A 17,539-nucleotide genomic window follows, 5' to 3' on the forward strand; every position below is an offset into this window, starting at 1 on the left:
ACTACTAGTTAACATAATGGGCATGTGTTGATTATTTAAGTTTATTCGGACTTTGTCTATCGTTGATGTATTCAGCTGCGTACATTTGTTGTTGTTGTGATGCTGTGTTAAGGATTCTATCGTTTTCTCTCCGCGGCTTTATTTTGTGTCGCAAGTGAAATGGCAGAAGATGCTTCCAAAGTGCGTTCGGCGGCTCTACCGTGATTGCAATCAAAGTTAGAGTGAGAGGTGTGTGCTTGGTGGAGGCATGTGACCCCCTTTAATTTCTGCTCAGACGCCTTCTCTGCTACTTTATTCCGTGTGTTATTCCATCTGCACCAGAGCCTTGTGCTGTTGAAGATTTTCCACCACTGGGCTGTGTTAAGCCTGTATGAGAATAATGGCAGGTGTTTGTGAAATCCTTGTGATTAGGTTCCCCTCTGTCTCTTAATTTAAGACCTGGGCGTGCATACCTCTTGTTCATCTGTTCCTCTATTCAGACATTCAGCAACCATACAATTCTAATACTCACCCCTGATTTTGTTAAACATTGAAAATCAAAGAAATATATGTTTTCTGAAGTAGAGGCATATTTTTGGTTGACAAAATGTTTTGTGCCCATCCTGCATCTAGTGTAACTTATTGTCAAATATTCTCTTTTGATATTATAATGTATGAACTGAGGATTGTACAACCAATGGTTACAAATGGTAAATAATTATAATGGCCATTACCAACTGGAACAATCCCACTGGACAAACAAATCAAAGATTGCTTTCGAACCCATTTTATGGCACATAGTATTATAGCTATGCTCACAACCTCATGGCTATGCTAATATATATTAGCTCTGTTTACACTGTTTTATTCCCATCTTTCTGTATGACTCTGTGCTATTTTTGCCTTAACGTTTAAGGATTAAATGTTTCTACCCATAAATGTGTGTGTGTGTGTGTGTGTGTGTGTGTGTGTGTGTGTGTGTGAGTGTGTGTGTGTAAAACAAAGATCCCTCTTTGGGCAGCAGAGTGTTTATTGGTATGAGTGTTGCATCAGTGCGCTGGGCTGAGGAAGGCTCCGGCTGGCTCTGAGTCCCTGTAGGGGGAGCTGCGCCGAGTCACAGCAGCCTCTCTCCTCCCTGGGGCGCCGATGATGCAAAGCCACGCTGCTCTTGCCTCAGTGCTGTGGGTATGAGCCAATCACCCTTGCCCCCTGCAGCTGAGGCTGTGGCCTGGGCCAGCCGTGCCCCATTGTACCCTGAGTGCCATCGTGCCATCGGACTCCGCTGTGTGTGTGTACCTGCTAGGGCTGGGCGTTCATTATGACCAGAGATGGCAGGAGCTTCTGCCCTCCAGACTCCGGTTGCCACGACTGCCAGATGTGTGGAGTGGGACTGGCATGTGCCTCGCAGCCGCATAACTCAGCCTTGCTTACATTTATTACACCGGACAGCATGGGTTTATTTTTAATAATTCATTAGTAGGCCACAAAATGACTGTGTGTTTGTGTGAGTGTGTGTGTGTGTGTGTGTGCTTCTTTGTAAATGTGTGTGTGTGTGTGTGTGTGTGTGTGTGTGTGTGTGTGTGCTTCTTTGTAAATGTGTGTGTGTATGTGTGTGTGTGTGCTTCTTTGTAAGTGTGTGCGTGTGTGTGTGTGTGTGTTTGTCTGTGTGTGTGATGTGTGTGTGAGTGAGTAAGTAAGTGTGTAATACCATGCATATGTGTTTGTTTGTATACCTAGACCATCATCTGTACCAGGGGAGAAGATGATGAAAGCGTGATTCATCTGTCTCGTATTTCGTGTGGTGAATTTAGAGCGAGCACCCGGTTTCACTGCACTAAATTCATTAAGATAGTGTGTAATCATGTGATAAGTGTACCATCAGAGGCCAGTGACTCAGAAGTCATTACCGCTGAGACCTGCTTCAAAAAAAGGCATCAATGTGGTGTGTCTGTGACCAAATCTATCTCCCACTTCAAAGGCAACAGTTACAATTTTTCTAATCCTCCTTTTGGATGATGAGGGCTTCTTGATGGTAGCATCTGGAAAACACTGTTGTAGAGTGGAGAAGGAGACGCCCCCCTCCACAAAGTCAACAGGAAGAGAGGAGAGAAAGAGAAAGAACACTCTCTGGTTGGAGTTTTATTCAAACAGGAAAAGAAATGGAATGGAAACTTGTCACGGGGGATGTGTGTGTGTGTGTGTGTGTGTGGGGGGGGGGGGGTAGTTGCATGCTCACGCTCTGCTCATGATCTGATTTCCCAGCTCCTTTGAACCTCACAGAGGCAGATAAGTCTTCAAAACGTACAGACACATGCAGACGGTATGATACAAGAAAGACAGGGAAGGAAAGGGGGGCAGTCTTTCAGTGAGGGGGCTGGAGAAAAAGTAGGGCACTTTTGTTTCGTTTGCGACACAAGATAAAAATAGCGTTTTTTTCTCCCTCCACACGCCGACTTCAAAGGCAGCGGCATGGCTGGTTATGTGATAAGTAATTTATATCGTACATTTATTAAAAGCCAACATGTGATGGCGGGAGTAAGTCCTGGAGTGCAGCCATGTTGGTCATGGTGGTTTACAGCGTCGGCGAATCCCAGTCGGTCTACAACGCAGCGAATGAGATGCCAGAGATGGAACATTAAGGGGTTGATCTCACTGGGGGACTCTTAAGTAGATGCTGACATTGTTTACACTTTGTGACATGGGCCTCCGTCATGTTCTCAAAGTCGTTCATCGTCTCGACAGTGCGGGTAAGTTATGTGTGGAAAGTGTTAATCGAGCATGTGTCTGAAAAAAACTTTTGTGGCCTCCCTGAAAAAATGGACCTGACCTCAGCTCAGAGCATTCAGCCTCTAAGGAGATTTTAAGGAACAGAGGTCAAATCTCTCTGACATCGGTGTCATATTGCATTAGCGCAAGCTGTCATATCAAATAGCACCCGGATCATGTCAGGTTTTGAAACCAGACAACTGCATAACTGCATGTGACGGCACACTGCACTGCCGGAGAAACATTTATCCTGGCAAAAATGATTTGTGTATCAATTATAATTACAGTGACAGGTTTTAGCATTAGAAAACGGAATTAAGAACTACACATAAGCACAGCATTTTAAAACTCCATTTGAAAAGTATTTATTTGTCACTCCTGTATTTTGCTTACATAAGTGGTGAAAAAATGAAAATGAAAATAGAACAAAGCCTCTTATACAGGTAGAGCTATGTTAAGGCCACGAGTAATATTGCATTGTGATTCACGGTAAGAACACCAATATGTTGACCGTCTCATGCAGTAAAGCATTGTCAATAGAGTCTCTTCATCATGGGATGTATTCTGTATTCTGTCAAGACAAAGCATCCCTCTAGCACTGAGGTGAGAGGCCATTTTATCGTTGCCAACTGAGAGATAGCAGAGGACTTTGAGAAGCAAATGAGAGGATTTGAAGAACTCGCTTCTCACAAACGTGGGGGGCAAAAACACCAAGAGGAGGTGAGCGCACTGTAACACTGAGCTCCCGGGAGACAGGATTTCATGCCAGACTCTCAGAAGCCAGCCCCTGACAGCGCCTCAGTGTTTTTTTAGCCTGACTGTCTTGTTACAGCTCAGCATCACCGTCGATTTTTCAGCAAATAAATTCCTTCTCTCAAAACCTTATGAAAAAGATTACAGCAGTATTACAAGATATGCAGCCCACAACAATGAATAGTGGGTTTTAATATCAGTGTATGAGAGTAACTTTAAGGCTGACATGATGCAATTACCCCCGTGGTTCATCGATTTGTCAGACAGAGGCTGGTGTACCTTGCCTTCAGCGAGGCAGACCAGAATTATACTGAAGCCGGCAAGGGTCTACACTACACATCTCGGCGGTCGCTCGTGCTTTGGCTCGTTATTTTGGCAGATGCCGCTGCGATAAAAAAAAATCTGTATGTCACGCGCTGGCCTGCTGTGTATGGACAGGCCTGGCAGCAGACAGTGGGGCGGAGGGGAGGGGCAGGAGTCCTGACCGGCTGCACTCTGAGGGCTATGAGAGCAGATGAGAGAACCTGACTGCAAAAAATGAGTTGGGAGTGTGTGGGCAGGGGAGGGGGGCTCTAGAACCAGTCACTAGAGAGGATTATGGCTGAAATGGAGTTAAGCGTCTGAGCTGGACCAAGGTAGCAGCATCACTGTTGGGGAGGAGGGGGATACAGCCTGGTAGTTGAATAATTGTAATTATTCACATAGTGCTAGTAAAAGTTGAAGTTGCTATTGAAGCGCTTTACAGAGCCAAGCCTCAACCCCTTAGAGCAGATATTTAGGCTAAGGTCACACTTATTGTTAGCATTGGCTAACAGAGAAGAGACATTTCTGGGCTTAACTGCTCGTCTCTTCTGGTTGCTCTTGGTTCGATCACTCCAAGGGGAGAGGAGGTTGAGTGATGAATCACTTGTCTCACTGCACAATTTGTCACTCTCCAGTCTCGAGCAGCGCTTCAGGTCCTGACAGCCTTACCTTATACTCCATCGCGTCGACCGAAATGGGCTGTAAGATAGTAAAGTGGTTAACCTGATGTGTGGCCTCTCCCTTTATCTCCCATACTTGTCTGAACTTCATGTGAAATGAAAGGGACATTACCTCTTCAGTAAAGAAGAGAGATCAGTGTTTGATGTCTCTCAGTGGACATAAGAAGCGAGGCTGAATTACAGACCCTTAACATAGGGTCTGAAAAGCTTTTCACTCCTCACCGAGTGCTAAAAGAACCCACAAGGCGTCTACACTTTGATTAATCTATACAGCTAGGCTTCATATCTATCTGTTGTAATTGGATCAGACTTTATAGCCACCTCCAAAGTCTCCGGGGTCAAACTTGCTTCCATGTCCACCACAGTGTGAGGCTGGGGGTGGGCACCCTTCGCATTGCTTTATCTTTGTTTTCATAACCAGTAATTATGCAACCCGTGCTTGAACAAAATGCAGTGTTTTCTGAGTGTCTCTCCACTATTTCCCATAATTACAGCAGAATTTCATTCCTCCAGTAAAAGCAACCCTCTTTTTTATTTTCAGCAGATGAAAGCACACATGGTTGCTTCAGAAATTCAGAGCATTTCTGTATTTCAGAGGATTGTGTGCTTCTCTAGTCTGTCTTCTCCTCCAAGTAATAGTCTCTGGTAACTGTGGCCACAGGTAGGTTTGTTCTGTTGTTAGATTAGAGGGCAGTTGTCTGGTTCTTTAGCTATAGGGGTTAGCATGTGAGGTAGAGACATGCATGAGGAATCTCATCCAGTGTAGCCTATTAAGAAGTCCTGCTACCAGGGCAGGAATTTCACCGGTGGCATGATGGCCATGTTTGTCCTTGTCCCTCTTTCTAGCCTTGATTCCTTGTGAATATTTCATGTTCATCAGCAACTCTGGCTTTGGTGCCCAGGATGATTTGCCGTCATTTATTTATTTATATAGCCTAAGACGCCGGAACATGCTGCTGGCAGTTCTGATAGCTAGTTCTGAACATTTTCAACGTTAATGTTACGACCAGATGTCCCGATAGACCAAAACAGAATTAGTCTACGTCTATGAACACCTAGAACATGGTTAAAGTTTCAAAGACGCTTACCAAATATTGCTTAGGAACAATCTAGCCAGATGACCTCACTTCTGTGATGTAAAATTCTCGACTGAAACATAACATTATCTGGTCAGTTTTTCGGTATAATGGCCCATTTCTTAACATGACTGCCTTGATGCCCCCCCACCCCCCCCCCCCCCCACCCAAAGGCCTGCCTTCTACAACAAACCCTTTCAATAAATCATATACTTTTGAGGATAAAGATTCAACAGGACTATACAGGAAATTGGACATTTAAAGACAACAATATTGTCCAACAGAAACTGTGGTAAAAGTTGCAGTTTCTATTGTTTTTTGTTCAAATGTACAGTATATGTCCATTACATGGATCTTGATTCTTTGATTGAGTTAATATGTTTCTTACATTTTTTTGAATCAATGTATTTAAATATTTTTCACATGGCAAAACTCCAAGCAACACTTCTTAGTTTCCGTGCTGCTTTCCATAGCCCCATGTATGGGCCTCCTCCTCCGCAGCTCCTCCATCTGAGTCATAGTCTGGGGCTCCACAGCAGTGGCTCCTCCATCTCCCTGCTCCGTCGCGTGCTGTAGTATCCACACTGGTGCCCCCACCACCCAAGCAACTCCCACCCCACCGCACCCCCACCCCCACCCCCTACCCCCTCGGCTCCTGGCCTACCCTGTTCTTTGTGTAACCCTGTGGCCCCTCTCCTCTTTGTGTGCTCCTCAGGCCGCCCCCTCCCTCCCACACCACCCTCCAACCTGCTCCCCCCTGCACCTCCTCCACCCTCCGGATCCCCTAACCCCGCCACAGCAGCCTTCAGGGAGTGCCAGGTGCCCCTCCTGGACGGCAGCTCCTCCCGTGTCATGCTGGAGCCCCCGGCTGATGACGAGTTCTCCCCAAACTCCTACCTGCTGCAGGCCTGTGCGCCCTCCTCCTCCCAGCCCCCCGCAGCGGGTAAGGGTACATCTCTGCTCCCAGACTCATCATGCTTCTCTCTCTCTCTTCTCTCTCTCTCTCTCTCTCTCTCTCTCTCTGTATCTCTCTCTCTCTCTCTCTCTACTTGTCTCTAACTGTCTATCTTTCTTACTTTTCTCTGTCTCTTTCTCTCTCTCTCTCTCTCTCTCTCTCTCTACTTGTCTTTCTCTTTCTCTTATTGTCTCTAACTGTCTATCTTTCTCACTCTTTCTCTCTCTCGTCCTACTTGTCTCTCGCTCTCTACTTGTCTGTAACTGTCTGCCTTTCTCACTCTTTCTCTCTCTCTCTCTTTTCATCTGATAATTTGCTCTGAATAAGATGGAAATTGGCCATATTGCTGATGATTGAAATCATTTTACGTAATGCAATACAATTTAAATGTAGTCTTCTACTTACTCAAGACTTATCTGTTAAGAAACTATATTAAAATGTCCTATGTCACATCTATCTTATAAACCCTTAAAGGGCTCTCATAATTACATTCACTGGATTAAACATGTGGCGTACACCAGGTACTAGCGGTGTACCGGACATACCGGGACAAGTCCTGGTGGGCTGCAGCATCAGTCTGCCAGTGTACCATCATAAAAGTCATAGTTGATAGATCCAAGTTTTTACTGAGCCTGTCTGCCTCTTGACATGACACATGACACTCAGCAAGGTCAGCGTTCTTTTCGAGAAGCAGACTGAATCCATAACATGGACGTAAAATGTTAGCCTAGATACATGTTCAGTTCAAATTGCTGTAACATATGGTTACAAAACAAGCCCACTGATAGCCAGTGCCTTATTGCCCCCGCGTCAACCTAGCGCACTCTAGGATCCACTACAGATGGTCAAACCCTCTCCACTCACAAACATGATGTTCCCTAATATGCTGTGGAATGGGAATAAACCATATGGAAAGAAGTCTACGGAAAATGTGTCTGTGGCAACAATAGATATACTATTGGCACAGAAAAAAACATTCTGAACCGGTAATATTCTAATAATTTAATTCGGCAGCAATAGTGCACTAACTATAGTTCCGGTGCCATAACCGTAGCCAAAATCTCCGTCGGTAGCCAACTGTATCAGACACAGCAACTCATTGAGTACATGCGAACTGTTTTAATCTCGTTCTCTCTCTCTGTCTCTCCCTCTTAATTGTCATGACAGTGTATCCCCTTTTATAAAAATTATTCTAAAAATATCCTATCGTATCATTTAATTCTGAGTAGACTCAAATTAATTTAGGCTTTATCAACATTTCTGTCGGCGCAGCAAATATCAGTAGACCTAAGCATTAGTAGGCCTATGAAATAGTAAAAACTGGATCATTAATGCTAGCTGCATTTAGCAGTCGGCTTTTTGGGATCACAGCGGCTCATTTCGTACACACGATTCCAATGAGAGTGATTTTGAGGATGATTTTTTAGTGAGAGTAATTCAAACAAATACTCTGGTATCTAGTTTGTATAGTGAACAATATATATGGTGTTATAGCCCATAAATAGGTATGTGGTTTGATAGCTTATCAACTCTGCAACTGAAATACCTATGATGAAGTTAGAGGCATTTTTTCTCTCTCTCTCTCTCTCTGAAGTGATGCACAGCCTGTACATCCAGAGTACTCTGCTTTTACTTCTGCTCTGTTGACTCAGATGATTATTAAAACTGTATGAGATGCTACTCTAGCCTGCATGCTGCATCCAGCAATATCAGACCAGAGCAATGCGTTTTGTAAATGTGAGCTTACTTCTGTTTAAAACGTGCCTCTATATATCATCGTTATAATAAATCCCATTTTATGGACTGACAATTTGTATTATTTAAATTTGTTCCATATTGTATTTTTTCAGGAATGCGATGTGATTACATCTTCTAATCATTATAAATTGATCCATTACATGTTTGGATTTGGATAACACTGTTTAAAATGAACTGTAAAAAGGCCTATATTACCTCTTCCGTTCTTTCAATTCACACTGACATTACAAAGTGACTGTGTGTGGGGGGCTGACAGGGCCACAATGACATCCCAGACTGATGGGCCATTACCTTTGACAGTGGGGACTATTACAGGTGCATTGACACCAACCTCATCAATATTCATTGTGTAGGTCACTGGTTTTGGAAAAAACTAATTGTCACTCCAAACACTTAAGTTGTCAAACCACCATGAAGTTTCTGGATGCTTTAATCAGTGATGTGTAGCCAAGACCTATGTTTACAAGGTTCAGAGCTCAAAAGCCTTGGCCAGAAATGATTATAATATATTTTGTTTTCATCTCAGCACCTCTGGAAATAGGTTTTTTAAAAGTGTATGACTATAATTATGAAAAAATAGATTAATTACATTCTTACTGAGTTTTTGCTGAATGTAAGCATAGGTAGCACTTTGGGATGACTGTTTTTTAGAAGTAAAACTACCTCAAAAGTGTCTGACAGGGGTGTAAATATGACCTGTGGTCGGTGCTGTGGGAGAAAGCTTGTTTTTTGTTCATTGAGGGAGGTAATCTAAAATGCTACTAAATGCACTCCTCAGGTAACTCCTCACACAGATATGATAAGGGTCCAATTTGTCTCCACTTTTATGAATTGGAGTAAAAAACCTCTTGAACTCAGATGTCAGAAAAACAGCCCAACACTTAGAGTGAGACTGAATTTGAGCATAGCCCTTTGCAGCTTTAAGGGGCTTAAAGTATTTTACGTTTAGTTTTTCTTCACTTGAAATGGGGTAGTCAAGTGGAATTTGGCTTCTTTAAATATAGATTCAAAATTGTGTTTTTTCTTTGATCACTTCTGTTTTGAATCATACCTAGACTCTAGGCTGAGAATATTTTTTTTCCTAACTCTGAAACACCAGTGAGATACAGATGCCAGGGAGTGTTAATACTAAATTATTGATAGCCTGTTGCTGAGTCAACACAACAATCTTAAATTTCTGCGAATTTCTACGGATATTTGAACATTTTTAATCATACCATGGCTCTTTCTGTCTGTCTTTCCTTCTTTCTGTCTTTCCCCCAGCTCTCCCTGTAAATGGTTTTGTGTGATTGTGTCTATTTTAAACTCGAGATGAAAGAATGGAGGATGGAGAAAGCAGTGAACAGCTAATTGGGATGATTATGCCAAAATCACAAAGAGACGTAGAAAGGAGGCCACCTGTTCCTCATGTATAGATCATATGTACTGGCAGAACTGTTGGTGCACATGCTCATATCTTAAAATGACAACCATAAATATGTTAGTTTTTTTTAAATCAGCAATTACATTTAAATAAAGAAATAAATATTCAGAGAGCTTATTGATGTATAGGTTAATCACCTTATTTATGATGTTTGCAATGTTTGCCAATCATGCATTAGTGTTAGTAGCATTACTACAGAATTTTTAAAAGGTGTGGTTGAAATAACAGTTAGATGCTACATCTTTATGAGGAACCAAATTATATATTTCCACTTCATCACATATTTTTTTGGCAGATATATTTTTGAAAAACTTTCCATTCAAAGTAGCCTATTGTATCGGTGAAAACCTGATGTGCCTCCCTCCATCGAAGTCTCACATTTAAGGGTTGCTTGTAGATTATTCTCTGCCGCTGAGATGGTTTTTGCATGTTTTATCTAAAACCAAGGTTATCCTTCCTTTAATCCAACTCTGAGCCTGAACAGCTTTGATGTTGAAAGGCCATGGTCTATTGTGAGAAGGGCCATATGTTATCTAATGTGAATGGACCAGAGAGACACCTTACTGTCTAAAATGCCAGGAAGAGTGGATTCTCCTCCATCACACTCTGTCTGTGGTGAAGTCCATTGGAGCTGGGAGGCCAGACGGATGAGGTTTTATTCGGCACGGTGCCACAGCCTCAGAGAATTGGGGTCAGGAAGATCAAGTCATTTAAATGAAAATATGAGTTTTTCCTTGCCTGGACCTTGAACTGTAAGATATTATTAGACCAAATTTTGGCGGGGGTTTTTTTTACCTGTTTTTCCATTTCTATACCCTTCAGGTTGGTGTTTAATTCAAGGTACTGGAAGTTCATCGATATTGAATATGGCAGGTTGTCTTAAGGAAGTGATTATACATTTTTATGCTCAGTATATAGATAGAAGGTAATTTTATTTTATTAAAAAGATACATATCTACACACAGAATAGATTTTTTTATTGATACTGTTTTGAGTGTATGTGTGAGAGTGAGTGTGAGTGTGTGTGTGTCTGTGTGTGTGTGTAAGAGAGAGAAAGAGAGAGAGTGTGTGTGTTTGTTTGTGTGTGTGTGTGTGTCTGTGAGGGAGGGAAAGAGACTGTGAGAAGTGTTTCTGCCAATTCCACCGTGCACCTATATTTCTGACACATAATAAGCATGACTTGTTTCTGTGTAATTCGTACAACCTCCTGCATTCTCATTCTTATTGCATATTGCATCATTCCCCCATGGATATGATTTATTCAGTACACTCAGAAGCATGCAGTCACTATCAGTGCTAATAACAGCATTGTATTACAGTCCATCACAGTTATTACAGATGTAAAACCATTAGTAAACCATTATATTCAGTATACCATGCATTATCTGCATGTTTATATTCTCTGAATATGACATGTATATATAATATTTTTTTAATGCTGTCAAAATGAATGAAGTTATTTTTGCAATTAATTTGAAACATTTATCACATTTAAAAAAAATAACACAATTAAGGCAGATGCATGGGTTTTGTTATTATTTCTGTTAAAATATCTGGGTGCATCCCACGTACACCTGACGCAAAGCTTAGTTGAAATCAGTTCATTGAGAGGTTCAACGTTCAACTAAACCAACAGGCTCCAAACCACGTTCTAACTACCGACCTGCTGAACTTGTCCTTAGATACGTACTAGATAGATAGATAAGTATCTCCCTCGCTAAAAGTCTGTCGCTGTTCTTTTCTACTTCTCCTAGTCAATCCCTGTTCCATAATACAATTCCCTTCACACTTTACATGCTACACATAGAACAAATACGCCTTTCAAGCCAGTCCATTTTGATGGCCTTGATGGTTTTATTGGAGATCAGTAGTTCACAGGACAGACTCTGTGTTCAAAGTTGAAAAGATGCTATTGAACCATAGTTTTTCAATTCCTTTGTGTTGGTTCTACTTGAACTCTGTGATTTTACCTTTAAATATCAATTATTAAAAGCTCCAGTCTTAAGAAGAAAAAAACGATTAATCGCAATTAATCACAGCAAATTGTGCATTTCGTAGTTTTTTTTTTAAAAATTGATTGACAGTACTATTTTTGTTTTTTTTTAATCTTGCAGTCTTGCAGTGAGTTTAAAACATATTTACATTTGAGGTTTTATATTTATTCATTCTGGGGCAATAAGCCACTCATATCTTTTTGATATTTCTTTGATACAACATTAGATGAAACTCCATAATTCTGTTTATATATATATATATATATATATATATATATATATATATATATATATATATATATCATTATATTATTATTATATTACAGACGAACTAGAATAAAATATTAAAATGTACTTTATGGTTAAAAAAAACACAATCAGTGGTCAGTGTTTGATGTTTTATTTATCCGTGTTTCATCTTTTTTTTATACATATACATTTATCGGGGAAAACATCTTAAAGACTAACATATACAAAATAGTAACAAGGTGGTAGGTATGTGATTTATTTTTTTGAATTCTTAATACATGCAGTCTTTTGCATATTTTTATTTGCAGGGTTTATTATACATTCAGCAACCTAATCTCGTCCTATAATTATGATAAATGAGTACATATTTCTATAGATATAATGTACATATTGTAATATTGTGATATTTCTCTGTTCTTTTCTGGGAGCTACGTCCACTTTATCTTCATGGAGTTCCAGTGCACTAATTGTATTCTTAAGTATCACATATACCACATATTCACAATAAGAGTGTTTATCTAACCTATTTTACATTTCCAACTGAGCTTTTGTAATGTTTAAATGCCATTGCAAATACTGTAAAAACTGTGCCATTAGTGTTGCTCTTTAGAATTAATTATTTTAAAGTCAGCTGTAATAGATTCAGGAAACTATAGGCTGTTCTCTCTTTAGGTATAATGGTATTCCCAGACTGTTTCCACATGCCAAAAACCCAGACACTAGACTTTAAATAATTCATTGCACCCATCCATGTATAAAATAGGGAATATCCAACATGCTGTTGCCAACAGTGACCAGTTGTGATATTATATATTTTGTTTCACCGGAAAATTCCATTTAAGTCCATGTATTGTGTAAGTATCAGGGGGTAAAATGACATTGTAGATAACAAATATTGCAGTATGCTACTTAGAATGATATATGCATTAATAAAAACATTACAAACATAAAAACATTAAAAACAGAAACCACTCGTATAATGCCAGATGTAAATCCTGACAGTCTCTGTTTGTTAGTATTACTCACTGCTCGCTTCTATGTTAGTTATCGAAGTCAAAAGTTTTATTTGAAAACGTTTGGCTTTGTCCAAGATATGAATTGATGCTATATTCTATACCATATTCATTACTTGTAGTTAAGCGCGTGGTGTCCCAGAGCGAAGCTAGGGACTCAGCCATTCCCTTCACGGCACTGCTGCTCCGCCCTGCCTCCACCATCTCTGTTTGCCATCCTGCTGACGGTGGTGCTAGGGTGTGATTGGTATGTGCCCATGGCACTCGCCTCCCTCTCTTTCTCTCAATCTCTCTCTCTTTCTCTGGCTCTGTACTGCGCGGCTCTTGGTAGCAGGCGGCATATACATACGTGTGCCGTCTCCCTTCCTCCTGCCCAGAGTCTCAGAGGTGTCATTGAAAGGGATGGGGTGTCTCTGCCATGGTGCTCCTCATGTGTGTCTGTGGGGCCTATTCTCCCCCCACCTCTCCTTTCTTCTGTCTTCCTCCTACTATTCCCCTCTTTTGAATTCTCTCTCTTTCTCCCTCTCTCTCTTTCTCTCGCACTCTTCCTCTCTCGCTGTCTCTCTCTCACACTCTTCCTCTCTCTCTCTTCCTCTTTAGTCTGCCCCTGTGTGTGTGTGTGTGTGTGTGTGTGTGTGTGTGTGTGTGTGTGTTTGTGTGTGTGTGTATGTGAGAGTGTGTGTGTGTATGCATGTGTGAAGAACTGCATCTGAGCAGCAATAGCTTCAGTGCTCCTGGAAAGAGCTTGGCTCTTAGCACACTAATACAGCCGATGCATTATTCATGCGTTGTTTTTCCCCCCTACTAACTATTTCTGGTATCTTGTCTCGTTGGAAAAAAAATATCCTAACATGGAAATCACCAGGGGTTTGTGTAAAGTCTTTGAATGATCACCCCCATATATCTCTGTGTGTCTTTGGAACAAAAGCATTTTCCTTTGTGCTGTCTTAGCATTTAAATAAGCAATGCAGATGCCACAGACGTAATGACTTTTATCTAGTTCACGCTCTGGCGTTTCAGGGTGTAAGTTTACTGGGTTTTGTCTAAGACTTGGGCATTGGGGAGACAGTGGTCTAATGAGCTGGGCTGAGTGGACGAGGCAGAGAGTATTGTCCGCCAGTCTTTGCCTCGTGTCTTCCCACTTTCACTGTTTATTTTTCATTGCCACAGTAAGCGCTGCGATCTCTTGTTTTTAATTCAGCCTCACAGATGAAGGGAGACTGATCAAGGGGACAGCGCGAGGGGGGGGGGGGGGGGGGGGGGGTTAGCAGCATTGACTATATGCCTTTTTACCACACCCAGTCCCCCACTGCAAGTCCTAATAATTGACAATAGACACAGCTTCTTCACTGGAAGAACAGAGTGCTGCATGATCTAGATTTCCTCACTTTCCACACTGAGCCATGGTGGGTAGTGTGCACTTTGGCCCTGATTCGCTCCAAATCTCTCCTGCAAAATGGATACAAAGCTAATGTATGTTTTTTTCCAACAGGTTATACGGAGGATCAAAATAATATGACTTAGTCATAGTACGCCAGCTTTGACATCCCGGCTGATGTCAGGTGAACTGCAAATCTGTAGTAAATCAGTGCTCTAAAATAAAATTCTTTAATTGGTACCAGTACTGCAAATAATGCAGTCATCTTGTCATTCAATTGGCTAGTGTCTGATAAAAGAAGGGTCAGTGTGTATCCAAAATAAATAGTTTCCTAAAGACACCAAAACGTTTACCTCATCACTCAAAAGTTAATGCCATCAGGGTCAGTGAGCCAATTAGTCTTGTTTGAAAATCCAAAAAGGGTAACTGGCAGAACCACAGAATTAGATTTGATGCTGGTGTCTAAATTGCACATCGGAACCCCACAGGAGTAGAACTATAATGTGCTTGATGCCAATAACTCACATTGCCGTCTACGTACATATAAAAGAAAAGCTTTATTTGACGCACAAAAAGATGAAGCATCTGACAATGCACTAAATAGATGTAAGAGCAGAACACTACACCACACTTATAATAATAATAATAATAATAATAATAATAATAATAAACGGCGTAGGCATAAACATCAAGCACACCCACACAGTTTTCAAAGTGAGATGCTGTAAAGAGAGGACAAGGGTTAAGATGGGTTAGGTTCCATCACAACATAAACTAGCCTAAAATGACATTTACTAGCATCAAAAGCTACCTTGATATCTAGTTTTAAGTTGTTGTTTTTTGTGTGAATTTTTTTCAAGGCTTATATTTCATTCATATTCAGAGTACCTGATCCAGTGAAGCCTCTACTAAACATCTAATCATTGTCTTTCAGAAAACATAGAACACGCTTATAAGATAGATTAAAAATGCTAAAAGCTAACATAAGTATTGCTTTTAAGGCAAAAAGCAATACAAAATGTAGTAGTATAAACCACAGTGAGAGAAACTGACCACATTCAATTCTGTGTGAAAATCACACCCTATACTTATCTGTGTTCTTGGCAGGGCTGCCTATTTAACATTTGAGAGTGCTGCAGTATGCAGTACGCCAGATACTATTTGTGTTTATTAGCTTTTGTGATTTGCCTTGCAAATTTGTATTCATTTCGTGAATAGCTTTTCTTGGTATTATGACAAAATACAGCAAATCGAACAAAGAAATTGGCGAATAGACTTTTGTGCCCAGAGACCGTAACAATGGAAGGTAAATTAAAAGTAAATCTAAAGTTGTTGTTGAGTTTTTTTGTTTGTCACTTAATTTGGTGAAACTATATTTGCGATATTTTAGTATTTTGAAAACTGCAGTGTGTGACCCCTCTGATGAAAGACAGGAAACACTATGACAAGAGAGTCCAGTAAGATGGCGGGTAATCCCGTCTATCCAGGAGGACATATTCAGCTCTGTTTATGAAAAGGAGTGAATAAACGTGAAAGAAACTGAAAGACATTTCACCAATCACACCATCTCATTTATATTTTAAGGAGGCTTAGTCACAGTAAAAATCGCTTTTTCTATTACCTGAGAGTATCTAAGGGCCTCCCCTGCTACATACAGATTGAGTCCTTCATCATTCCAAATTGACATTTATGCTTTTACTGGTATTGTTTTTCCAAGGTTCCCCCTGCTCACGTTGGGCAATTTATTTTAATCCTTGTCATCCCTTGCCGCAGTAATTTCACCATTGCCATGCACCACCGGCAGCATCCCACCCAGCCAAGCTCCTGCGCTCCTCTTCCACTCTGCTCCACGCAGCCTCTCCACTGTAATTTCACCCAGACGCTTTATTCCTGTGCAGGATTTAAGTATTATTTTTTTTGTATTTATTTTTCTCTCTGTAACTTTGGAACCTTTGGGTCAAAAAAATGTCCATATGGAAAAAACGAATTACAAAACTGCTTATATGTTCTGGGTTTCCCATTTTAAAAATAATACTTGACTTCTTTTTTATATGTAGTACGCGGTGTTATTTTTCGCTACGTGAACTATGCTCTCGCGACGTACTGATCTTTTCTTCTGCTCCTCGCTCTCTGAACCGGAGATCGACAATTCTTTAATCAAAATCCAAATTGCCGAACCAAACACCGATTCTTGTAGCAGAATGTGATGAGAAACAGGAACCGGGAAGATGTGTCAGACACAAAAATAGGCCTCTCAAAAGCTGCCACAGTCTCTGTTTTGTCTGCCACACAGGTTTCCTCACTGGATCAAGACTCAATTATTCATAAACACTGTTAAATGGTGGGGAACGGAAAGCTTTGGGATAAAAACACATTTTGAAAGCCGGCGCGGCATTGAGGATTGCATAGAGAAATGAGTGTCAGCTGAAGGGATGGAATGACTTCACAGCTGTTTCACATCCCCATAAATCGCGGACTGAAAGCATGGCAATCTTACGACACACACTCGTGAACTCGGCTGTTCTGGAATACAACAACAGATCACACATCTGCACATGAAGGATTTGTTATTAGACAGAATCCATCATCAGTCGAGACTTGCTTAGCACTGTGGGGGGTGAGGGGGGTAAATTGAAATTACATGACAAACGTCATAACCAAGTTTGAATGAATGGATTGCTACAAAAGTACAGTTGCGCACAGCATTCGTTGTGAAAAAGAAACTCTTAATTTCTATGGAATATTGAGTAGATTTGTGCATTGACTCAGAGAAATACATAAAAAGCGGTCTGTCTCATGTGAACAGATGCAGTAGAAAGGCAGGCAATGAGGCCATTGCATGGTTCTGGGGGGGGTGTGTGTGTGTGTGTGTGTGTGTGGGTGTGTATCCATCTGTAAATTTGTATATCTTAGGTACAAACTGTTTATTTCAGTATATGTGCATGTACATATGCATGTGTGCTTATCAGTTTTATGTGATTATAGTTGAGTACTACAGCTATACCACTGTGGACTGTGACATCCATTTTGGATTTTGTCGCTCTGTCACAATATTATCCTCCACCGGCGCACCCATGATCTCATTGGCTTCAGTATTACAGCATGGAACGCACCACCCCCTCTCCCCATCATCATCTCCAGCACCTCAACACAGACCCCTAAAGATAAAGCCTCAATTAGTGGCTTCCATAACACCATGAGTGGTCAGCCCT

At 41.0% G+C, this 17,539-nt stretch overlaps 1 protein-coding gene across 2 annotated transcripts in view; it reads left to right on the forward strand.

Annotated features, from left to right (window-relative positions):
- Window positions 1-17,539, forward strand: part of tenm2b (teneurin transmembrane protein 2b) — a gene marked incomplete at both ends in the record, with an annotated part of 136,961 nt that overhangs the window by 74,550 nt on the left and 44,872 nt on the right. Inside the window, one exon of one of the 2 annotated variants that reach the window (XM_080848683.1) lies at window positions 6,410-6,500. The exons of the other annotated variant lie outside the window; for it this stretch is intronic. Within the exon in view, the coding sequence (XP_080704809.1) occupies window positions 6,410-6,500 (91 nt within the window). Of the gene's footprint in view, window positions 1-6,409; window positions 6,501-17,539 lie in introns of those variants that run through there. 2 annotated transcript variants of the gene reach the window in all.

This window comes from Sprattus sprattus, assembly GCF_963457725.1.
Source record: "Sprattus sprattus genome assembly, chromosome: 1".
NCBI classification, from domain to species: domain Eukaryota; kingdom Metazoa; phylum Chordata; class Actinopteri; order Clupeiformes; family Clupeidae; genus Sprattus; species Sprattus sprattus.